This window comes from Pezoporus occidentalis, unplaced genomic scaffold (genome assembly GCF_034315485.1).
Source record: "Pezoporus occidentalis ecotype Australia unplaced genomic scaffold, CSIRO_AGI_Poc_V1 ctg376, whole genome shotgun sequence".
NCBI lineage: Eukaryota > Metazoa > Chordata > Aves > Psittaciformes > Psittacidae > Pezoporus > Pezoporus occidentalis.
The window spans coordinates 158,910-180,347 of NW_026915698.1; the positions used below are offsets into that span (position 1 = coordinate 158,910).

Genomic DNA, 21,438 nt, shown 5'->3' on the forward strand with positions numbered 1-21,438 from the left:
AACAAAATCTCTGAAAAGTCCGTTCTTGGAAAATATTTACCTGCATTAGTCAGTACTGGAACAGGACAACGGAGTAATTAGGATTTTAAGAATTTGTACAATGCTTACATTGAAAAGGGCTATTTCCACTTGCACCTCTTCTACAAACAATCCCGAGGCAGCCAGTATAAGACGTAAAACCAAAATTCTCCCATAATCAAGAACACTCTGTAGAACATGCATAAGGGAGTTGTGTTTTGTATAGTTAACAACTTAGATAAATTCTAGAACATTGATCTATATTTTCTAATTCAGAACCTGAACTTGATGCAATTATTAGGTTGCTCTTGAGAATGTGTTTTCAAGTGTCTCCTGCTACCCTAAAATATATTATTTCTTGCTCTTTAATACATTTAATACATAAAATCAAATTTCAAATAGAAAGTAAAACCTTACAGCAGCTCTAGTCCTCTGTTTGGATGTTATATATTTGCAAATATAGGGATGAGAGAACCAGGTTCAGGATCCGAGAAGTTCTTGGAATTCCAGTTGTTCAGTCTTCAGAGACTTCTAAAACCCCTTGTGACTGTTCCTCCACCCTCAACCACATCCTCAACTCCAAATATAGACTAAAACAAAAAGAATCTTTTTGGAGAAGAAAGAGGAAAGTCAGACTCTTCCCAGCTCCCAGTCCTACTCCCACTAATGAGGATGCTTTCCTCTTCCCTCTTTTGTCCCTTAGGAGTTTTGCTGATGAAACAGAGAACTGGGAAAGTCTTCAGCAACCTTCATTATTAGGTGACTTATCTTTCAGCCTAGAAGCTAGAGCCTTGAGTCTTTCCTAGTTCCTTTACCCATTTATTGGCAGTAGAGGAGGAGAGGATTCTTCCCTCTCTGGTAACCTACATGTGTGGTTTGCCACATGTGTGTCTGAGTTACCGGCTGGTCTTAAACCACGACACACAGTAACCCATAGGATTTCCCTAACAGCATATCTTATGTGAACAGGTTTTAGAGCTCCAGCTTATTGCCCTGCCCATTCAACATGACTGTGAGGTTGCAGGAGTAGGCAGGGAATGCACTGAACAGGGGGACTAATAATGTAACAGTCCTTCTTTTTATGACTCAGAAATCGTTGTTTACTGGGTAGTCATCTTGCTACCTTAGGACTTGCTAAACTCTAGAGCTGTCACATCTGGGACAGCATTGAGAGCAGTAGAAGACCCTCTTATGAGCTCTTATGATTTTGCTACAACCAACTGCTGAGAATAAGATACTAAGAAAAGGTAGGTAGGAGAGTGAGTAAGAGCACTGCTTCACCCTTGGGGCCCTGAGAGGATGGTCATACTTTTATAGGTCAGGCCTTCCTCTCCCTGTGGTCACACCTCTCTTCCTCTTTTTCCATGCAGATCACCAGATGTGGCATTTCTTGTCTGGGTTCATTTGGGATCCACTGGGACAGTGGAAGTGCTTGGCAAAGTCCTGGCTGTTGCTGACAGGCCCACAGACGCGTAGTGGCAGGGGACTGTGTGGATCTGTGTTCAGGGAAGACTGTAATTTCTCAGGATCCTGGTGTCCACACATTGCCTGAAAGGAAGCAAACCAGGGAAGTCAATCTGACTGAAAGTCCTCATAGAAACAAGACTTTAGGCTCCTCAAGCCCCTGTACGTTTGACTGAGGCTGCTGGAGTAAACAAGGAAACACACATGGATGCCAACTATGTTCAGGTCTTTCCTTCCACCACCACGATTTCTGACTCTTTTCCCTTTAGCTAAGCCTCTCTGTCCCTGTTTCCCTACCTGACTAGCTACCTGCTCCTTTTCTATGCTGCATAGTACAGAACACAGAGAATTTAGACCAGCTTGGTGTCTAAGCTCATGCAGACTTGAATTCCATCTAAAATAATGGTGTAGATGTAGTCTTAGTGTCTAGATACAGATTCTTAAGCAAAAGCAATGAGTGCTTATCCTTAGACAACATCCCTTTACTATTTGAAAGACTGGGTGGAAGGTTATGTGACTTTACCGGTATTCAACTAGCAATCTAAGTCTTCACTTTTGTGTTTCCAGTTTTTATTCATTGACAAATGATGCAATAGCTGCCAGACAGCCTCTGAAATGCAAAACTTGCCACCAAGACCCAGGAACCTGTGATTTCAGAACTGCTTTTCTACCCACTGCTCTGACCTAATGTAAATACATGCACAAAACCTTTTCCTTTACACAATTACAGTCACCTATAAGAGTGTGACTTTTCAGACTAGAGAAATCCAGTGATCTATTATGAGGAAATCAACAGCACCATGACAAAGGCACAACTTTGCAGAAATCATTAAGCCAGGTTTCCACAGAAATCTTCCATGATGCACGCATGTACTTCTAGTTCTTTACCTCTGATTAACATTCAAAATCCTTTTTTTCCTTCTCAGTTACTCAGAATGATATGACCTCTAGTTATTCACCATGATGGAGAAGTGAGTGAAGGAAGGCATGGAGAGATAGGCACCTTTTCCAGTAAAATTCCACTTTCCATGTTCAAGATGGCTCACAACAGTAAAGAAGTACTTAGAACCTGGCAGTGAAGCATGCTTTCACTGACACAACTTGCTTGCTACAACTTAATTTTTGTAGACTTTAGGGCTTTGGAAAAAATATAATTGCAGACAGGTCTTTTGTTAGGTTTGAGATCCATAACAGGTATGGGGTCCTATATGTGAATTTTAGCTTTCTTTTCTCCTGAACACACTGGTTATTCCCAGTTCTGGGAGGGGGGGGAAGAAGTGATCGAATATTGAGAAAGACAAACTGCAATAATGTGAAAGACAATAGAGAGTGAGAGAGACACAAGTAGCCTAAAATTCATTACATGAGCAAAACTGAGGTAGAAAAGCTGGTCATGTGAAAGTCCAATATCAGGTAAATCCTTCTCTTCTTTGTGCTTTTTCAGCCAATTCTTATAGGCCTGTGGAGAGAGAAAATCAATTATACTAAATCCCCCTTCAGATAGTGTCCCAAACCCATGTCTTCTCTCAATGAAATATATAAATCTAGTATATATTTAATAAATTAGCAATTTTGTATCTCTCTCTCTTCATTCTGCTGCTGACCATGGCCTTATAAAAACAGCATAACAATCTTGAGACACAGCAGCTGAGTTGTGTGGTGAGACTGTGAGATTAGAGAGGTAAGTATCCCACAATACCTGGTAAGCAATGGCAAGCCCTCCAGTGTCAGCTGTATTCTCCAACAGTGTAAAAGTACCATTGACCTTAAAGCCATAGCTTTCATACTGTTCAACCAAGCAGTCTATAGAGTTCTGTAGTGCACCCCTGTTGCATGTAGGACAGCCCCCAGGCAGCACTGTGGGAGAAAAAATATACTAAAGAGTAAAGGTTTTTCTGGCATTCACCTGTATTCTTCACATTAATCATTGAGTCATCTTAGCAGTCAGCATGGCCTGTAGTAGGTTTTTCTTAGCTTCATCTACCTTAATAGTATAGGTGTACATTCGTAGAGGGGCCAGGATTTAAGATCCCCTGAGAGAAAGTACCAGTGGGGACCTAGAAGAATAAACAAAGACACCACTGGAAGTACCCACCATAACCATAGAACGTGTGAAGAAGTTCATGTGCCATGAAGACCCCGATGGCTCCGAAGTTCACAGCACTGAAAAAGAAACACGAAAGGAGTGCTTTTGGAAAGAAAAAGGGGGCAGGTGAGCATTCCTTATGGCCATTGAGCACAAGTGGGCTGCACAGAAGCATTCTACCCTGAGAGCACTCAGAAGCACTTCCTATTTACTGTCTCTCAGACAAGGTACACTGTGTAAAAATGCGAATACTAGTGCAAATTATTCTACCAATGCTTAAATTTTTACTATGGACTTGTATTAAAGTATTTATAGCTAATAAGTCATCATAATAATGAAGAGTCTGCGAATGAGATTCTGCCTTTATGAATTCTAATGACATCTACTGTTACTGAGTTATGTCCTTATTTACCCATTACTGGCTGAACTGCTGCACAAACAGTGATGGCAATGGTAATCATACAAGAGCAGGATGGATGGAGAAACAATCTTGCAACAGTTCTCTAGTGAAAAATAATATAAAAATGGCAAGACAAATTAAAATAATGAAGATTTGACTACAGTTTCTCTTGTCTAGCACTGGTGATCTTGCTACAAGCAAGAGATTGTAATCACAGAATCACAGAACAGTTAGGCTTGGAAAGGACCTTAAGATCATCCAGTTCCAACCCTCTGTCATTGGGAGCAACACCTCACGATAGACCATATCACCCAAGACTCTGTCCAACCTGGCCTTGAACTCTGCCAAGGATTTACCACTTCTCTGGGCAGCCTGTTCCAGTGCCTCACCACCCGCACAGTAAAGAACTTTTTCCTTATATCCAGCCTGAACTTCCCCTGTTTCAGTTTGAACCCATCTCCCCTTGTCCTATCACTACAGTCCCTGGTGAAAATAGAGATTTGTAATAGAGATCTCCAGCAGTTCTTTCCAATCTGAATTTCTATCATTCTATGCAATGAATCTAAAATAGTCACACAAGCAGGAGTACCCTTAAAATATATTTCCATAATATGGAATGATGGGCTCATTCTTTCTTTGCATGCACTTATTAATGCTGTTGAAGCATGAAATGTTTGTAGTAGATCATTATTACATCGCTTGCAACTCAGTAGGAAGTGAAAAGAACAGAACAACTCATTTTCTCTTAGAACTGATCTTTCAGAAGCTCTGTACCTGATAACTTCTTATGGTTGCCCAAAAATGTTGCAGATGCCTCACCATTAGAACTGTCCAATCGGGTGGGGCTTTGAGGAACATAATCTAGCAGGATGGTTGGACCAGATATTTTTAAAGGTCCCTTCCAACACAAACCGTTCTATGATTCTATAACAATTGTACCGCTTCGCTGACTTCTTATTTTAAAAGCTATCCTCACAGTCATTTGAATTGGCTTTTGTCAGTAAGGTTTAAACTTTTGGAGCATCATCCGAGGTAAAAGCTATTGTGCCAACTCACCAAAAGCTGATCAGTTTTGACTTACCAGTCTACTCAACTGGGATGACAGTGAGAAAAACGTATTTTACTAACATGGAATACAAAAAGAACCAGAAGCTATGGATACTGTTTCAGAGATGAAGAATATTGTAAGTGATAGCCTACCCCACTTACCTTTCAGTACAATGGGATTAGGAAATCTATCTGAACATTATCAGGCAAAAAAAAAAAAAAGACATCAAATAATATTTTTAGAGTCAACTGTTTTAAATGCTTTTAACATAAAAAAAAAAAAAATGCTTAACAGATCTGTTCTATATGATGAAAGAACCCAACTGGAAAAATCTGGTCTACAGAATTGTCATTGTAGCAGGGAAAGACTTGGAATTAAAAATGTATTTGCTTATTTGAAAAGGTTTATCTAAAAAAAATAAGAAAAGGAACTGTGTTTGGCCATTTGAAGACTTCAGACAAAAAGCTGCTCTGAAAGGCTCAGATTTGCTCTGGATTAGATTTGCATGGGTTAGATCCTTGGGATTCTTGGAATCGAGAAAATGAGGGGCAAAGCTGAAATGTCTTCTTTGCAGTTAACCTACATGAGATCTCTGCCTCTTTATTCTGGAGTAATATACCTGTCTCAGCTTAGTTTCACCTAGATTCTGATTTTGCTCCAGCTGCATCAATGATCACACTTTCAGAATTCATAAGGCAGTATCCATCTGGCTTTAGAAAAAGCTATTCCACACCCCCTACCCCCCCTCGTGTCTTTCTCAGATGCAGTGAGAAAAAGTGGTTAAAGACAGACCCATTCATATTCTTCCTGGAAACATCACACAGCCAAGGGACTGCATTCAGCTTCCACCTCTGCAGCCCCTTCATACCTGGGAAACTTTGTGTGGAAAAAAGGGCTGCGGAACATTCCAGCAGGAAAGACCACCATGTGTTGCCTTATTGAGTAGTATGAACGCACAGACCAGGGGGACACATGCCAGCTAGAAGCAGAAAAAGAGAAATAAGAGACTGTATTAACTCCTTATCACTCACTCTTTTCCTCCATTGGTCTTGCAGAAATGGTCTGCTCAGTACAGCTACCCATGAAGCAGCATCAAATGATGAAATCCACACTTTCTACAGTTAAAGGTGTTTGAAATAAACCTTTACTTGCTTACAGATGTCAGAACTAGTAGCTTAGCTTTCATACACATTAAGGGATTCACTCTCACAACTTCCTTGCCAAGTAAGTCAGGATTCATAACCTCCTGTGAAGTCCTGCACAAACTCTTCAGGTGGTGTGAGGTCCTAAGCATGCCTGTGAATGCTGCCCGCCTTATGAAGCATCACGTCATGCCTTTGAGGTCACCCTGCCAGCATTCACATCATCACAGTGCTTTGCTGGTTGCTTTGCTGCTAAGTCCAGGACAACCATTAAGCTCCCTTAATCAACAGTTTATTGGCAAAGAATGTTCTTTTTTTTTCAGGGGTCTGGAGCTCCCTCCACAACAGTGGGGTTTTTTGGTAGCATGAGTTCAGGCTGAAGGCAAGACAGGCTGCCATACTCAAGGGGGTTTTAAGCAGGATGCAGCAATTCAGTCTTGCATCAAAGAAGGACAACAGCATCTTGTCTTGCATTAGGAGAAGTGTGGCTGGCAGATCCTATATTCAGGATTGGTGAAACCCCATCTGGATGTACTGTGTCCAGTTTCACACACACACACTCTCCCCATCTACACTACTCCTCCTTTCGCAGTAAAAGAGAGATATAGGCATAAAACTGGACACAGTCCTGAGTGACCTACTCTAGCTGATCCTGCTTTGAGCAGGACAGTTGCATTAGGTGGTCTCCACAGGTCCCTTCCTAACCTCAGTCCACAAGTGTGTGATTCTGTTGTATTTTTTCAGGTTGCTGACACTTACTTATTCTGTGAAGGATGCTGAAGGAGTTTCAAGTAGGAATTTTCCCTCTGTACCTTCAAACAAGCCACCACGTTGAGGAAAAAAGTGTCTTCGTTTATCACCAGCTGAGGGAAGAGACAGGTAATGTGAATGCTATAGGGCATGAGCAAGGAACTAATTGGACAGTATGAGAAGAAGCCCCATGGGTCAAAAAAGGGTTCATCAAAAGACAAACCAATGGAATACTTGTGGTTTTTTCCTTTCTCAGTTCTAAAGACTTCAATTTAAGATATGAGAATATGTTATCTGCAGGCCAAACAGAGCATACAAACAGGTCATAACCAACCTCTATCAGGCCACCCACACTCTAAATATAGGTAACAACATAGAAGAAATACATAAAGGTTTTCTGTGAAATGAACAGTAGAAAATGTGCATTGGTACAGAGGTCATATTCTCCTTTAGGAGCAGACAAGACAGCAGTTGGTAGAGGTAAACTGCCAATAAGGAGGCAGGCATGTTTACATTATATAGCTCACATTCTGGTATTCCACGTTCACTTTGTCAGTCTGGAGTATGTGAGCTGGATAGCCAATCTCCACTTGTAGTTTGGAAACCTAATAACAATGACAACAACAGCAAGAAACATGAGCAACGCAAGATTTTACATTTCAGCAGCAGTTTTTAAGCTCTATTTCTAAACAACCTAATTATGATCTGTGATTCAACCCTCCAAAAAGACAGCTACTCCATTTCAACGAGACATCTTCTCCTGCTATTTTGCTTTCTTAGTTCAATGACCTGAGGCCTAGTGGAGTTCTAGTCTTCTTTTTCTTTATAACATTATTTTCTGGGATTCACCTTCATAGTTTTTAACCTCTCTGGGTGTATTGAACTGAATATCTCAATACAATTAATTCATAATACAATTAATATTGAACTGGTATCTCAATACAATTAATTTAGAGTATCCAATGGACAAACAAACACTGAGCCTCTCTATGCCTACACATCAGTGCCTGATCACATGTGCATGATGGCACCCATAGAACCACTTAAAATTCTCAGTGTGTATAAGACATCTATCTAAGACTGTGCCTGTAGAAGCAGGTCAAAATGTGTGAACATGGAATATATTTGCAAAGGTTTTGGGGAAAGGAAGGTCTCAGTAACTTTTGCCTTCTGCACGCACCAAGACTTTAGCCTTTTGGCGAGCCTGTTCATCCATCCACTTCAACTGATCCAGTTGGTCACAGAGGGCATCTTGGATCTCAGAGAACATCTGCTCAGCCTGCCGTGAAGAAAAGAAGGCATGGCCAGAACTGCAGAAAAACATTTTTCAGGTTTAGCTACCACCTTCCCATGTTCCAGCAATTCAACCACAGAATAATAGAGGGAAAATTCCTCTTCTTGTGGTGAAAGAGGAGATTTCAGTTTCTACAGTGATTTAGGCTTAAGCTATTTGGCATCCAGTGGTTCCTCACAGGGCTTCTCTTCCACATACCTTTTCAACTTGTTTCTCATGGAAACTAAGAATGAAACATAATTCTTTTTCATTCAATCCCTTATGGGATAGGAGTGGGCTAAGTGATTGCCCCACTTCTTGAGTAAAATTAGAATTCAGTATCCACAAGTATTTCATGCTAGTTTCTCCCTTTCCAAATTTATGGCAATCTGAGAGTGTCCTTCACAGAATTATGTTTTGTTCATTCAGCTTTGTGCTTCACTACACGTAGTCTTAGTTTTCCATTAACTTTTGCTGCAGTAATTTACTCTTGTCAGTTTACACACTGCAAGATCATCATAAAACCTGGTGCCTACACTAACTTCCCTCAAAGAAAAAGGAACTCTGGTCATCAAAGGAAAAAGAAAAATCCCACATTGCAGACAGGTGTTCCTTTTACTGTGGATCCATTCAGAATGTTTTGGCATTGATTTGTTTCTGTACAAATGGCCATACAACGCATTAATGGTTTGGGAATTTAAAGTCTTATTTAAACATGTCAGATTGGTGATGAATGCTGTTAGTACTGTCATCCCAGGAAGAACACTGAGATTGCATGCATTTGTAGGGCTGTCATAAGCATTGGTGCTGCACATACGACTTTGCTAGCAGTTGATATAAAGATAATAACTGGCATTTAGCAATGATTATTCTACCAATGACAGCAGTATCTGGTTCTGACATCTTTCACTCCCCAAAAAGGAAGGGAAGTGCGTAAGTACAGGAATATGGTATAAAAAGGTATAAAAACCTACACATGGTTTTGCTGCCCTGATGTGGTCTTAAGCTGGCATGTCAAAAAAAGGAAGACAAAGTTGATTGGGATTAATAGGATGAATACCTACAAGTGTCTTTGTCTGCTGAGGGAAAATTTCTTGCACAATCATCTGTCCTAGAACTGGCTCAAAGAAAGAGCTGGTATCAGTCAAGCACTTCCTCCAGCGCTCAGCTGGGATCTGTAAGAACAGAGAAAGAAATAGAGACACATGACAGTGAGGACAGAGAGACAGGAATACAGTAAAAAGATACATAGACGTACAGTCCGTACATACTTGCTGCTACCTAAAAATGACAGCAGTGAATGATAAGTAATGTAGTTCCGTTTAAGGTATCTCAGAAGAATTTAATCAACTAAAACTTTGATTTCCTTATGATTTACTCCACTTATTTTCACGCAAGCTGAAGATTCATATGCTAGCTGAGACAAATATGTAGAAGAAAGGTGACCATCTATATATTGTTCCCTATCCCGTGATGCAGTGCATTTAGCTCTCCAAAGTTTTTTGTGTCTTGTTTACTCCCACATTTCTTTGAGAAAAAAGGAAGCACTTAATGGCTTAGTGAGAGTGGTTTTCCTCCCAGAATCCAAGAAGCATCCGTCCAGACAAGGCATGAAGAAAACATCCAGAGGGCATGTCATAGAGTGTTCAGCTTCTCGGCGGCTGAATGAAGATGGTTAAAGGCTAACTCACCATTCTAGATCCCATTTTTCCATAAAGAATCTTAGATAGTTCCAGGCGTGCATCTTGGAATCGACTGTCAAGGGCTGGGGAGAGATTCCCAACCAGACAAACAATCATATAAATGTGAAGGACCCTGTAGGAAAATAGCATTTAAAAGGACTGAAGATTGAACGCTGGTCACTATAAGCACAGAAGTATGGCAAGTGTGAGAGAAATAATTTGTGGCAGAGGAGCCCTAATAACCTGAATAATGACACCAAAGTACTCTGAATGGGCTACACATTTGTCTGTCAGAGAAGGATGACTTGACATGAGTCAACCAGAGAAACTCTTTCTCCCAGAGCACCATGAAGACACAAGGGTAATTGCCTTCTGTGGCATAGGATTCTTCATGGGAAGCAGGAGAGAGACCATTTTTTAGGACTGGGTAAAACTTATTACAGAATATTTTGAGTGGCCTGTGGGATTCTGTGAGACTTATTATGGGATGTTTGTGGGAAGGGCCAAAGGCAGGGAAACTGAAGGATTATGGTGGACTGAGGGGAACACACATAGGAAAAGGGAGAAGAAAAGAGGTAAGAGGGAATGCCTGAGTGTAAACTTGTGGCTTGCCATGACATCTGTCTGCCTGAGCCCTGCACATGGCCACCAGAATCTGTCATACCTTATGAAGTGCTATGCTTAAATAACATTCTACTCTCTGTGTGGGGATGGGATACTGGAGAAACAAGGAGTCTGAAAATTTACTGGAGGGACTTTATTTCAAGCTAGATGCTAGAGAGTACAGGGGTCTGAGAGTTGCCTAGTGATTTGGACCAGCTACTGGAGAGATCTGCACATACATATATGTGTATTTCTAACATGAAGAGACCACAGCATCAGCAACCAAAGTAGGGCTGCAAGACTCAGGGGCTCATATATCCAGGTCCCATATGTCCAGCTGTGGACATCAGGGGATCTGGGGCTAGCTTCTGAACATATAGCTGGCCTGAATATCTAAGACCAGCTATTGGAATGATCCACATTGTGTGCATGTGTATATATATATTTCACTAGTATAGACCAATCCTGATCAGCTGGAGAGGAGAAGTAGGATCAGGCTGTCTGAGCTATTCATATTTGTGTGAGTGCTGGAGGTGGGGAGGGGAGGGAAAAAGGTATGCCAGTAAAGGCACTGGGTTTCATCTCTGTTTATCTGTGTGACATATATATATATATGTGTATACATATATATTGCATGCATGTGCAAGTCTATTGCGAATATATTCTAAGCCTTAGTAGTGGCTAAACCTGTGGATAATAAAGCCATAGCAGCCTTACAATTCTCCAGCTCCTGTATTCAGCAGACTGTAACACAGACCTCTTTAGCTTATGGCTAATATTTCTTGAAGTATGAACAACTACAACCATAGAGATTGACTCCTACCTTTCCTTGCGCCATTGTTCGATAAGCTGTGACATGCCGCTTATGTAATCCATGTCATGCACTGCAATTGGCTGAGACAGGTTCATCTGCATAGGATGGAAGACAGCCTGGAGACACGACAACCAGTCTATAGCTGGTGCCTTTTCCTAGAAGTAAAACAAAGCTTACATGCTGAACTATGAATCTAAATTGACTGAGAAGAAACAATGTGGAAACCGGTGCAGTCTCTTTAATACTCTTAAGAGATACTTTCAACAAGTTAAACTGTTTTTATGACGTATTGATTACAGTAGAAAAGGAGAATTGCCTTTTCTATTATTGAAATAGGACCAGGGAGAGGAGAGAGTTGTGTGCCTGAAAAATCCAACTACTGTCAATAAAAGACGTCAAGTTAATAGGTTATTTAAAGCTCAACAGTCTCCAAGTGTCAGTTGCAAGGGAATGGCATCTAGGCAGAGTGTCTCATATCTCTTTTGATCTGGCTCTTCAGAATGTGTATGTCGTGTTACTGTGTTGCTCAAGTTCTAAGGCATAGATACCTGTAGCTCCCTAATGGTAGTGTGAAAGAACAGCATCCCACTCTTCTGTCTTTCCTGCAGTGGGGTGACAAACTTCTGGAGGTTAGAGATGAAGGACAAGGTAAGGGAAAAAGAATCCGGGGGACCATCCTGCAGCCCTCCAAGCAGGCCCCCCAGTTTCTTCAAATATGAGAGATACACACGGAGAACCTGCAATACAGAGCATATGACCAGTGGGAGAAACATGTCTGAAAATTAGTCAACCTATTCATTCATCCATTTAACCACCCATCTTGACTATATAAGTTTCAATCTTACAAAACCACTGCAGTCCCAGCCCTAAAACTCTCTTTGCCATCTTCAGATGGAAGCGTTTGCCAAGGAGAGCTCCTCTCCCAGTGACAAACACCGAATTCCCAAAAGGCTATTTTTGTCCCAGTTTAAAGTAACATTAAGTATCAGAATCATTTTAGAGATGTAGACTTGCCATCTCTGGAGTCAAGGGAGAGAGCTGTAGTGCTATGATGAGCCAGTAATTTGATGGAGAGAAAATGCCAGCTTCTTGCTTCTACGGTCATGAGGTATTAAAGGAATGGTTGTGATAGGTAGACAGACTGATTTTTTTGAGAACTCTTCTGAAAGACTCAGACTGAGAAACTGAAATCACCTCAATTTTTCTTATAAAGTTAATTCAAATGACAGAGCTGTGATGGAATTCACTTTGTTGCAATGACTCCCAGCCTCCAAGAGCCTGTTTTTCTAGCTCAGCTTAAAATGTTTTAAAATAGCTTTTAAAATGTTAGCTTCCCCTCCATTTGAAGTTCTAAAGCCTTACTTTGGATAAGAACATTGAAGGGGAAACCTAGGGGGAAGCCCAGGTTCATCTTTCTTAGCAAACACAAATGAAAATGATACTGTTCTGTTTCTACACTGGAAGTTTTAAACCTTGCATCTAAAAATGGGTTACATTTTACAAACTGTCTTTTTGAAAAGTAGAAAGTTTGGTGGATAATTCCTTCTGGAGGCATTTTCCGAGGTCACTGACCGTAACCCATGGGAACAGACCACTCTGACCCAGGAGGCAATTCAAGGAGATCCCTACACCAAATAGCTATTTTTACCTTTCTTCAGCCTCTGATATGTTACCTCAAGATAATTTTTCTCTTTGAATTTACTCTCAGGTGGCATCTCAAACTCAGGATGGTCAATCTGCAAAAAAAAGTACACACATCTCACTATTACTATTATTATTACTATAGATTCTTAGTACAATCCATCTCATTCTTTCCAGAAACACTGGGAATGAGAGGATGTACTCAACAGGCTTTGTTTTGTGTCACAAAACCTGAAAAGTTAATAAATTGTTTTCATCTGTGGAAAATGCTTGCTATGCGATTTTTGGATCTATCGTATTCTGCAGCTCATTTACAAAGCTGTGGTGACTGAGAGTTGCATGTAAACCACATTTTTAAATATCTCTACATGGGGCACTGATTTTGGCTTGGATAGAGTTAAATTCCTTCGCAGAAGCTTGCATGAGGCTGTGTTTTGGATTTGTGATTAAAGCAACTAGTGTTGATAATAAAGGCATGTTTTCAGTATTGCTGAGCAGCGCTTACACAGTGTCAAGGCCTTTTCTGCTCCTCCTATCACCCTGCCAGCCAACAGGCTGGGGGTCCCAGAAGCTGGAAGGGGGCACAGCTGTGATAGCTGAACCCAGCAGAGCAAAGGTACATTCCATACCATATGATGTCCTGTTTAACAATAAGTGGGGGTGATGGAGGTTGGCCAGGGTTGGCAGCGAGCAATTAGGGTTTTTTTTTTATCGCTTCTTTTTTTTTCTTCTTTTTTCTTAATTATCAAAATGTCTTTTCATCAACCCCTGAGTTTTCACATTTCTACTCTTCTGATTTCCCTCCCCAGCCCACTGAGTGGGGGAGTGAATAAGTGGCTGTGTGGTGCTTAGCTGCCTACCTCATTTAAACCACAACAGTGAACTGCAAAATTCATAACACACTACGCGCTTATTGTTCATTATTGTACTAGTCATATCACAAATGTAACACAATGAAGTACATTTTATACTGTCAGGGAAAATTGATGAGAGAAAGTAAGCAACTTCTTCCACATCTGCTCCTTTTCCAGAAATAAGGGCTTTTTATGTAATAAAATCAAGCAGCTTACTGAAAGTTAGGAAAACTTTCTTCGGAGAACATAGGCTTAACTTCAGGAAGCCTGGGCCTCATGGGCTGTGTAACTGACTCCTTATTCCTAGTGCTTCTGGATGATTCTCTCTTTTTAGTCCACTTACCTGAATAATATTGGTCTTGAGGTCAAAAGGACTAGGACCCACAAGGACTCTGAAAAAGGGAAAGGTGCTGTATCTGCCCATGAGAGTCCGAAGAGTTTCATTGAAATCTTTTGTTTTCCCCACACCTGTGATATTCCATCCACCAAGCTAGAAAAGGAAGGGAGAGAGCAAGACAGCAGGTGAGAAAAACACTTGCTTGATCTATATTTACTAAATCTTTCTTTTCACTCCTATGAGCACACTCATGGTGACAACTGAGAGACAGCAAAGCAGAGAGCAACGGGAAGCTCATGAAGAGCTCTACGTACCCTGTTGTCTTTAAGGTGACCTGTCGCTTTTGCTTAAGCAAAGCAACAAGCTCCAAGATGACACAGGGAAAAGGAATGGTAACTATCAACACCACAAAGTGTGCAGGAAAAAAGCAGGAGAAGGAAAGAGAAAAGAGGATCCTATTGACACTGAGCTTCTCAGGTTAGAAGTGATCCCTCTTTACAGTCTTGCTTGTTGTACAGTCCTAAAGTGATATATAAGAACATGTGGAAAAATTCAGGTACTTGATGTTAGAACATCAGCTCTTGAAACAGTATTTAAATCTAGAAGGTTAGAGGTTGTGCTGTGAACCATGAGCTTATTTCAGGGACAGATGCTAGCAAAATTCCATCATGTAGGACCATATGACACTAACTTCACACGTTCCTTTTCTCTGCAGGAATTATCTTCTGGAGGGAAAAGAAACAGCATAAACACTCACCTCATTTAGGAGGTCCTTCAATGGCTGAGTTCCTTGGGATTCTATCCTTTGGGTATCCATGCAGGAGTGATAGAACTGGATTGCTTTCTCCTTAGCTGAGCCTCTTATCGCAGACTGTGGGCTCTCTGAGGAAAAAAAAGTAATCGAAAACTACAAAAGTGGTTAAAAAATTGTTGGGGCAGTATTAGAGCAGAGAAAGGTTGTAAGAAAATGCTACACTGCACTTTGATTCAGAACAATATAGTAGATACATCCATACTTCTCACAGTCACACAAAGCAAGTGCCATGACTCCTCCTGAAGCCAAACATGAGTTTCTTTCAGTGGAAGGAGCACAACAGGAAGGTGATGTGTCTGGGCTTCAGTCCCACATGGAGTCTGGACGTATGACCAGAGCGCACGTTCAAACAAGCACAGCAACAAAGGTCTACTTTTACAAGTCAGCATGAAAACAGTTTGGGTTGCCATCAGAATTTCACAGTGTGACTTTGGTCTGTTACACGTGGCAAGTGGAACTAAACCGCTTAAAATGCAGCTATTGTAATATGACATGCTTAAGAATAAATCTGTACCTGTAATGACAGAAGAATGGAAAGACTGGACTCAGACTCTGTTAGGAATTATTGTGCTCTCAATTACTGCTATTGTCAGCTCTGGCTGAGGAAAATACATCATTCATCTGTCCCTACCTAAAAGTCTTTTCAGGATCAACCGGTTTTCTTCCATCAACACATCAAATACATTTGGTGATTCTTCTGTGGCTCTGCTTGAATATTTGCCTTCCCAGCTGCCACAAGCATATTTGTAGAAATCCTCACAGGGGTCCACAGTGACATTCCTAGAATTCAGGAGTCTGGCCAACAGTGTAAGACCCAGCTCGACATCACAGGATCCTGGGCAGGAAGCAAATAGGAGAGAACTATGCAGTAACAATGGAGAGTGAGAACAGCTCCAAACAACAAAAATGAGTTATCTGTGGGGCATTTCCACCCCAAGATTTCTGTTTGGTACAAACTCCTTTGCATGCAGAGTGTCAAATTCCTTGCAGGTTTTTGCTGACTGTAGAACAAAGTGTGTTCTGTCTTTCACTTCACAAGAACATTGCATTTACACTTTGTAAGTAAGATTATTTAAAGGACAGGTAATCAGCCGAGAGGTAGTGTCCTCTCTTTCATACTACCTAGGCAGTTACAGGCTGGGTTATTCTGCCTTCTCAGTGTATTTTCTCTGAATCAGCCAGATTTGTCCAAATGATAAACTAGAAGCAACTGTAAGTGTGAACACATGAAGCAGAAGAAGAACATAGCACAAGGAGGTAAGTTGAAAAGATGGAGAGAGATGTTCAAGCACGGGAAATATTTCTCAGCAATGACATTTGTTAGAACAGAACAAAGACTTTCTAGTACATCTTGCTTTGATCTAAAACCCCCTTTAGCTAAACTGCTGCAAATCACTGGGTAGGTGTTCTCATTTGGTTCATTGTCTTGTATCAACGTCAGATCAGATCAATTATTTACTGAACTAAGCCACTTGTAAATCAAAGTAAGACTTCCCATACTATGGGTTGAACAGTTGACATGGGAAGAGGTAGGCAGAGTGGAAACAGACAAAATCTAAACTAAAAGTTTTCCCTTGGTCTCTGTAGTGAATGGTCTCCAACACAGGGGTTGAAGAAAAATGCTAGGTGAAGAGTCAATAATGTTTATTTTGGAGCAGGGGATGTCTGTATCCACCAATATGAATGCACATTCAGTACTGAGCATTCTAAACACATAAACATTTACAAAGACCATTTTGCAGAGAGTTTTCCAACAAATTTGAAAGGCAAATTAATATTTCTGGTCCATGCTTACAGCTCACCTCCTTAGCAAAAGACCATGACTTTTCTTTCGAGACTACAACTGTACTGGTCTGTGCTAGAAAACTAGGACCAGACTTAAGAGCTGGTCAGAGATGGAAAGGTGGAGGAGGACCTCCAAATCTCAGATTCAGACAATTTTCCTGGGGGTGACTACGACAGAGCATGATGTGACGATGAGATGCAAGAGAATGCAATGATGCTCTCTCCCAAAACTGGGCCCATGCATGTTAGATGGCAGGCAGAGGAGGAGGAGAAGTGTGGCCTATCCCATATGGCCCAATGGAGAGGAAGAACAGCGTTATCTTTTTTGCAACCAGTTTTATGATACTTTGAGAATCTGAAAATCTGATTCTCAACACAGATGCTGAGCCTCATACCCAATGAAGACAGGCAGGAGAGAAAGAGGTCTTACAGTTGGTGTGGGTGATGAAGCAGGGGAAAGGATATCCTGTATTATACCTCGACCACAAGTCATCACGATGTAGGTGATAAGCATTGTAAAGCCAAGGAGTGTACTGAGAAGAAGTGTACACAGAAGTAAGCATTTTCTCTGAAGGCATCGTTCTTTCTTTGCACCCATTCTCAGCCCCCGGTCATGGGTCTGAAGAGAGAAAAAGAAGACAAATAATTAAGAAAGAAAAATTCGTATTAAAGTTATCACTGGTCATATACTCCATCTGCCACCTAACCTATTAGAAAATAATGCACAGGACTAGTGCCAGAATACCAGCAGTCATCCAAGTCACCTAAGTGACTATCACCCAAGGAACTTTCTCACCTCATTTGTTTCCCTGTCATGTCTAGCTAAAGCTGTTACACAGTGTTATGAGTGTTATGCATCAGAGAGGCAGCTTGCCAGCTGTCCCTCCATACCTCCTTCTGGTTTATGGAATCACCTTGCATATACCTCCTGAAGATATCAAAGCCTTTTTGAGCCCATAAAGCTGATAACAGGATGGCTAGGACTGGTGGTTCCTTATTCTGTTACAGTCTTGCACAATTTGCTCATTTCAAATGCGGCAGCTAAACTGCATTTGTCACCACACTCAGTATCTATCTTCTTTACCACAGAAGCAAAACACATAGATCTCTACAAAAACCACAAGAAAAAAAGGAAGCAAAATCATACAAGAATTAAGTACCTCAGAGCATGTAATAAATGAGTCTGCTGTTAATCATCGTGCTTAATATACTATATACAATTCCTGTATCAAAACAGTTAACAAAAGACGCAGAAAGAAGTAGGAAAACAGACTTCATTTTATATCTCTCAAACATACATTTTATTCAGCCATTAACAGAAGCCTCTCAAAAGCATATGTCAGCAGACTTGACTCACGGAAACTGCTAACAAAGGTTAAATGCCTAACTGCTTTTCTCCTTTAAAATCCTATTCTCTTGACTCCTTTAGGCAGGATATAGAGTAAATAAATGGAGAGCAAGTACATACAAGTGAATTTTGTTATTAAAAGGTGCTAATAGAGAACATGATCATACTGGCAGAGTACAGCATAGGAAACGTAAAGGAGGAAATTCCAAATTCCTTTCATACGCCCCTGTAGGAAAAACACTTTAGCTTTTACTCCTCAAGTAGAAAATAAGTGTCACGACCTATCAGTATGGTAGGGAAGTGAGCCAAAGAAAATTAGTTTGGCTGAAATAGGAGAAAAAGTATTCTTGAATGTGCAAGCTCTCATCTCCCACCCTTTACGAGACAGTGAATGATCTACATTCACAATGTAAATGTTACACACAAACCTTTCACTTATCTCTGCTGTCCTTGAATGTTTTGTACCTTTTACCAACCCCCAGGAAGCAGTTCAGTTCAGTGCAATTTGTCTGTAAATAAGCAATTGACACTTCACTAGTTATTTATATAAGACATCAAATCAGGAAAAGCAAACTATACTACATGGTGACCAATTAGGCTTACCATGCCATCCTCACATTGAGAAAATTATGCCATACATATCTACCCACAGCCATTTGGGGGGGGGGGGGGGGGGGGGGAAATGGCATGTTTCTGCGTCAGTAATTTCTTAAGTCATTTGTTGAAAGATGAAAATTATTATTAATCATTGTTATTATTGTTGTTGTTGATGATGTTGTTGTTACTTATTGGTCAGTGCTTCAAACAGATCTGAATACAGCCTCGGAATGACCATTTGGATGACTAACAGGAAGGGCAAAAAAAACCCTAAATCCTCCCATCCTATTTCACATCATTAATTCTGAAACTGGGACAAGCCCGTTCTGGATCCAACCTATCAAAAACTCAACTGCTCTGGCTCCCACAGGCAATAAGCAGTGTAGCTGTGACAGCAGAAGCAAAAGAGAGGGGTGCAGCAGACTACAAGACAGACCCATTTCCTTACCTCTGGAATAGTCCTCATCCTTGTCACGGAGCAGGTTTTGCTCCCGTGGTTACCACAGTTGTCAACTCTGTTTACTTGTTTACTATCGGTCTTCTGTGCCAAGACATACGAGTAAGGTCAGAGACAATCTTTTCTTCCCAGCTTGGCTGATTGCTGTGGGGAGGAGAAAAGAGGAAAAGCCTTGAGAAAAACGCCCTTAAAGGAAATGTGAGGGAGGGAAAGGGATACATTTCTTCAACTCTCCACCCACCTTCTCTTCTTAACACCTCTATTTCTCAATGAACTGCATGTTTTTTCTTCCCTTTCCTCTCCCAGAGTCTTTCTGTCTCTTGGAGCTGCCCTGAAATCTTTTTGAACAGAAGTATGTGATTCTCTATCTCCCCCAGCCTCAACTATTTGCTGCTTCTTTACTCAGCAACTGCCTTACCATCCTGCCCACCCAAGAAGCCTGTTTTGGGCTGATATTCTCACTGCTAGTAGCCTGTTTCAACCTGCTGCTCTGGGGCCTGGGGGCCTCTGCCTATTGCAAGATAGTGTAGGTTATGAATTGTGCTCCTCCTCAGGCAAAATAAGGCCAATATGCCGACTTTCTTTTTTGCTTTCACTCATCTGCATCCAGAGTCCATTCAAACGGGGAACACACATGCACTTCTGATTCGTTTTCTTTTTCATTAAGCGGCATAAAAGAAATAATTCATTACTGATTCTATTCACAGTTGTTTGTAGAGATGCATACTGGAAAGATTTGGGAAAGAAGTTTCTCTGCTTTGAAGACTGGGAACCAGGATCACTTCCCTGAGGCATTAAAACTGAATAGCGAACACTGGAGCTGAGACCTTCTCAAGTGGCAGCTGGGAGCTGAAGGAGATCACAGAAACATAGAATGGTGTGCATTGGAAGAGACCTTAAAGCTCATCCAGTTCCAACCCCCTGCCACGGGCAGGGACACCTTCCACCAGAGCAGGTTGCTCCAAGCCCCGTCCAGACTCGCCTTGAACACTGCCAGGGATGGGGCAGCCACAGCTTCTGTGGGCACCCTGTGCCAGTGCCTCAGCACCTCTCACAGTATTGGTGTCAGCTTCCAGAATGACTGAAACAAGCAGAATACAGGGACAGAACTGTTTACCTCCCAACCTTGCTACTCTATCAGAGGAATATGAAGTCTTGGTTCACTAGTCTGAATATAATTAGGTATCTTAGTTGTTCAGAGCTTCCCAAATTTTTGTTCTCTCCTAAAGTCCAGATCTTCTCACCTTCATCAGATTTTTTTCCTATTCCTGTAATGACTACATAATTTCTTAACACCTTGATTATAGTGTGACAACAAACTTCTTATATAGCTGAAACAACTTACACTCAGTTCTCTCTACTTCTCAGGTCATTGGTAGCTATATATTTCTACCTTTATCAAGCAGCACTGAGTATTGTAAAAAAAGGTCCTTGCATACTGAGAAAAAGGCCCTTGCTTTCCTTGCAATAGGTAACTTCCCTTCAGTTTAACATCAGAATCCAATTTGCAGATAATTCTTGCATAAATGGTTCAGATTCCAGTTAGTGGAAGTAACAAGACATTCTTGGTAGTCACAACTCTCACATCACTGGGAGGAGCATTACTGTGATCCATAATGTCTAACAGGTCATTGTGGCTTAAACTCATTTACAGCTAGTCAAATCTCAAATCTTTGTGCAAAATGCAAGATGGGAATATGTAGCAAAATTCATCCCTTATAATCTTTTGTTTAAACATAGCTTTAAGTCTTCCATCTGTTTCTGCCACCTTTGAGCCTTTTCCACTCTTCCCTGCTTTACATCTTTTCTCACATTAGCTACAGTTCTAATACTCCTTCACAAATGCTTTTCAGTAACTGCACTGGTAATGTAGACAAGGAAATGGTATGCAAATGTCAGGCAAACCTGACAAAGTTTAACTATGAGCAATCTTACAGTGAAGATAGTGACTAGACAAATTTGTCATGACAATATTCACTTGACTTATCCATCTTATCATACTCTTCCATCTTTGTAATTACAGCATCCCACAGCTCCCAAGCTTAAAGTAATGAAGCTAGATTAATTTCTGGCTTTCTAATGAGTACTATGTAGGCTTTAAAATTTTTCTGGCTGAGGAATTCATTGCCTTTTTGTTTATAAAATAGATATGATCATTTTGAACACAGCGCAATTTAAATTAAAGCAAGTAATAAAACATTGGCCCAGGTGTTCAGTTTTAAAGTAAAACTTCAGAAGACAAAAAAACCCTTTTGGTATATAGTTGGGGTCAACCTGGTTTCCTAAGCCAGTATGTTTTAAGCAAGTCTTCTGCCTCCTCTGGAT

General features: G+C 40.9%; 1 protein-coding gene across 1 annotated transcript; it reads right to left on the reverse strand.

The window, feature by feature from the left end:
• Positions 1–396: 396 nt before the first annotated feature.
• KEL (Kell metallo-endopeptidase (Kell blood group)) lies at positions 397–19,915 on the reverse strand. Its single transcript, XM_062631834.1, has 18 exons — positions 19,105–19,915; positions 17,189–17,330; positions 15,558–15,761; positions 14,870–14,994; positions 14,119–14,265; positions 12,954–13,016; positions 11,829–12,017; positions 11,290–11,435; positions 9,873–9,996; positions 9,246–9,356; positions 8,089–8,187; positions 7,436–7,513; positions 6,918–7,021; positions 5,885–5,995; positions 3,578–3,645; positions 3,182–3,339; positions 2,846–2,941; positions 397–1,566 (listed from the first exon to the last, which is right to left on the reverse strand). Exons 1-18 carry the CDS (start codon positions 19,120–19,122, stop codon positions 1,390–1,392), a joined length of 2,160 nt encoding a protein of 719 aa, XP_062487818.1. The 5' UTR covers positions 19,123–19,915; the 3' UTR covers positions 397–1,389.
• Positions 19,916–21,438: the final 1,523 nt, after the last annotated feature.

Excerpts from the sequence above, each read along its gene's own strand:
- KEL (XM_062631834.1), bottom strand. Across the intron at positions 8,188-9,245 it reads CTCAGCAGACAAAGACACTT|GCTGAGCAGATGTTCTCTGA; the intron begins GTAGGTATTCAT and ends TCTTCACGGCAG. Across the intron at positions 2,942-3,181 it reads GGCTTGCCATTGCTTACCAG|GCCTATAAGAATTGGCTGAA; the intron begins GTATTGTGGGAT and ends CTCTCTCCACAG.